The sequence below is a fragment of the Eimeria necatrix genome, genomic scaffold (genome assembly GCF_000499385.1).
Source record: "Eimeria necatrix Houghton genomic scaffold, Enh_scaff2815, whole genome shotgun sequence".
NCBI classification, from domain to species: domain Eukaryota; phylum Apicomplexa; class Conoidasida; order Eucoccidiorida; family Eimeriidae; genus Eimeria; species Eimeria necatrix.
This window is the reverse complement of record NW_013653368.1, coordinates 1-2,347: the sequence shown is the minus strand read 5'-3', so window position 1 is coordinate 2,347 and position 2,347 is coordinate 1. Positions and strand designations below refer to the sequence as shown.

Genomic DNA, 2,347 nt, shown 5'->3' with positions numbered 1-2,347 from the left:
ATTTAAAAAGGAGACAATTATTTAAAAGGAGACACTTATTAAAAAGGAGATACTTATTAAAAAGGAGACACTTCTTTAAAAGGAGACAAATGAAAAGGAGACACTTATTTAAAAGGAGACAAACAAGAAGGAGACACTTCTATAAAAGGAGACAAATAAAAAGGAGACACTTTTAAAAAGGAGACAATTATTTAAAAGGAGACACTTTCAAAAAGGAGACAATTAGTTAAAAGGAGACACTTATTAAAAAGGAGACAGTTATTTAAAAGGAGACACTTTCAAAAAGGAGACAGTTATTTAAAAGGAGACACTTCCAAAAAGGAGACAGTTATTTAAAAGGAGACACTTTCAAAAAGGAGACAGTTATTTAAAAGGAGACACTTTCAAAAAGGAGACAGTTGAAAGCTTCTTGCCTGAGGGCTGGCTGGCCCCTGGGGTGTCCACGAAAGTCCCCGCGGGCGAAAGGAGACACTCAGCAGCAGAAGTGGCCCCGGGGGAGGGCCCGTAAGTCCCCACGGGACAGGGCTGCGGCGGAGACGATCCCTGCAGCAGCAGCAGCAGCAGCAGCAGCAGCTGCAGCAGCTGCAGCAGCGGTGGCAGCAGCGGCGGCTGCAGCAAGTAGCTGCGCGAAAAACGGAGCCAGAACACTGCAGCAGCAGCAGCAGCAGCAGCAGCAGCAGCAGCAGCAGCAGCAGCAGACGGACTCCGGTGCAGTACATGCCGGCGGGGCAGCCGTGGGTCTCCACTGTGGGTGTTATGGGGATCTGCAGCAGCAGCAGCAGCAGCAGCAGCAGCAGCAGCAGCAGCAGACCCCACAAGTTCCCCACAGCGCCTCACATTCGCTGCCCCTGTGGGCAGAGCCGGCCCTAAACCCTAAACCCCAAACCCCAAACCCCAAACCCTAAACCCTAAACCCTAGCAGCCGCCGGCGTTCCCCTCGCAAGTCCGGGAAGCGTTTCTTAGTCGCTGCAAGCGCTCGTAGCGCAAACCCTAAAAAAGGGTTTGCGCGGTGTACGTACACCCGGGAGCTCGCAGGCCAGCCCCGGGGGGCACTGGTTGTTCGTCATTTCTTCAAAAGTTGTTTTTTCTTTTTCGCAAAAGTGACCAGCCAAACAAACTTCGCATGCAGCAGCCCCGGCCCTTGAGAACTCCCCCGCAGCGCATGCAGCGGGGCTGGAAGTCCCCAGGGGACACTTGTGGCCCGCGGGACACGGGCTGCAGGCTGCTGCCTTCGTGCTGCCGTCTGCAGCAGCAGCAGCAGCAGCAGCAGCAGCAGCAGCAGCAGCAGCAGCAGCGGCAGCGGGGGAGGGGCAGCGGGCAGCTGGGGAAGGAGAAGGGGGGTGCCTGGGGCTGGCTGGGGCTTTGAAGTTGCTGGGTGGAGAGCTAGCTAGCTAGCTAGCTAGCTAGCTAGCTATCCATCTAGTTGTGTAGCTATCTAGGTAACCAGCCATATATCTAGCTAGCTAGCTAGCTAACTAACTAAATAAGCAATTAACTAGCCATCTAGCTAGCTAGCTAGCTAGCTAGCTAGCTAGCTAGCTAGCTAGCTAGCTGACTCACCATTGTAGGTGCCCGCGGGGCAGCGTTTGGGCGTGGAAGTTCCTTCGGCGGGACAGAAAGAGCCGGCGGGGCAAAGGAGACAGTCCGCCTCGCTGGTGGAGCCCACTCTGCAAAAGGAGACACTTCGACTCAAGCACACCATTCAGCAGCTAGCTAGCTGCCAGCTAGCTACCCAGCTAGCTACCCAGCTAGCTACCCAGCTAGCTCCTTAGCTAGCTGCCCAGCTAGCTAGCTGCCCAGCTAGCTGCCCAGCTAGCTGCCCAGCTAGCTGCCCAGCTAGCTAGCTGCCCAGCTAGCTGCCCAGCTAGCTCCCCAGCTAGCTATCTCCGCAGGCAAATCCCCAGCTATACCCCCAGCTATATCCCCAGCTAGCTGCCGAGCTAGCCCGCATCCTTAGCTAGCTAGCCAGCTAGCCGCGCACTTGTCGTTATAAGTGCCCGGCGGACAGGCCGTGGGTAGCGCGAGTCCCTTTTCCCCACAAAAGTGCCCCTGGGGACACTTATCTGGCTGAGTCTGAGCCAAAGCCCCGCAGAAGTGGCCAAGGAGACAGTCTCCGCATGCAGCCCGCGAGGAGGCCCTGGGGGCCCCGCTGAAGGTCCCGGGGGGACAGGGCAGCGAGCGGTGGTCGTAAGTCCCTGCGGGGCAGTAGTAGCCCGCTGCGCAGTACTCCACCTGGTTCCCGTCCGTGCAGCCAGTCCCTGCAGCAGCAGCAGCAGCAGCAGCAGCAGCAGCAGCAGCAGCAGCAGCAGCAGCAGCAGCAGCAGCGGGGGCGGGGGGGGAGGTTGGG

At 57.0% G+C, this 2,347-nt stretch overlaps 1 protein-coding gene across 1 annotated transcript; it reads right to left on the bottom strand.

Annotated features, from left to right (window-relative positions):
* Positions 1–363: 363 nt before the first annotated feature.
* On the bottom strand, positions 364–2,258 carry ENH_00038500 (hypothetical protein, conserved; the record flags this gene model as incomplete). Its single annotated transcript, XM_013580605.1, has 5 exons — positions 364–543; positions 705–764; positions 1,020–1,243; positions 1,561–1,667; positions 1,982–2,258. Coding segments are annotated over 5 exons (848 nt in total), but the record flags the coding sequence as incomplete, so codon positions are not given.
* Between the last annotated feature and the right edge of the window lie 89 nt (positions 2,259–2,347).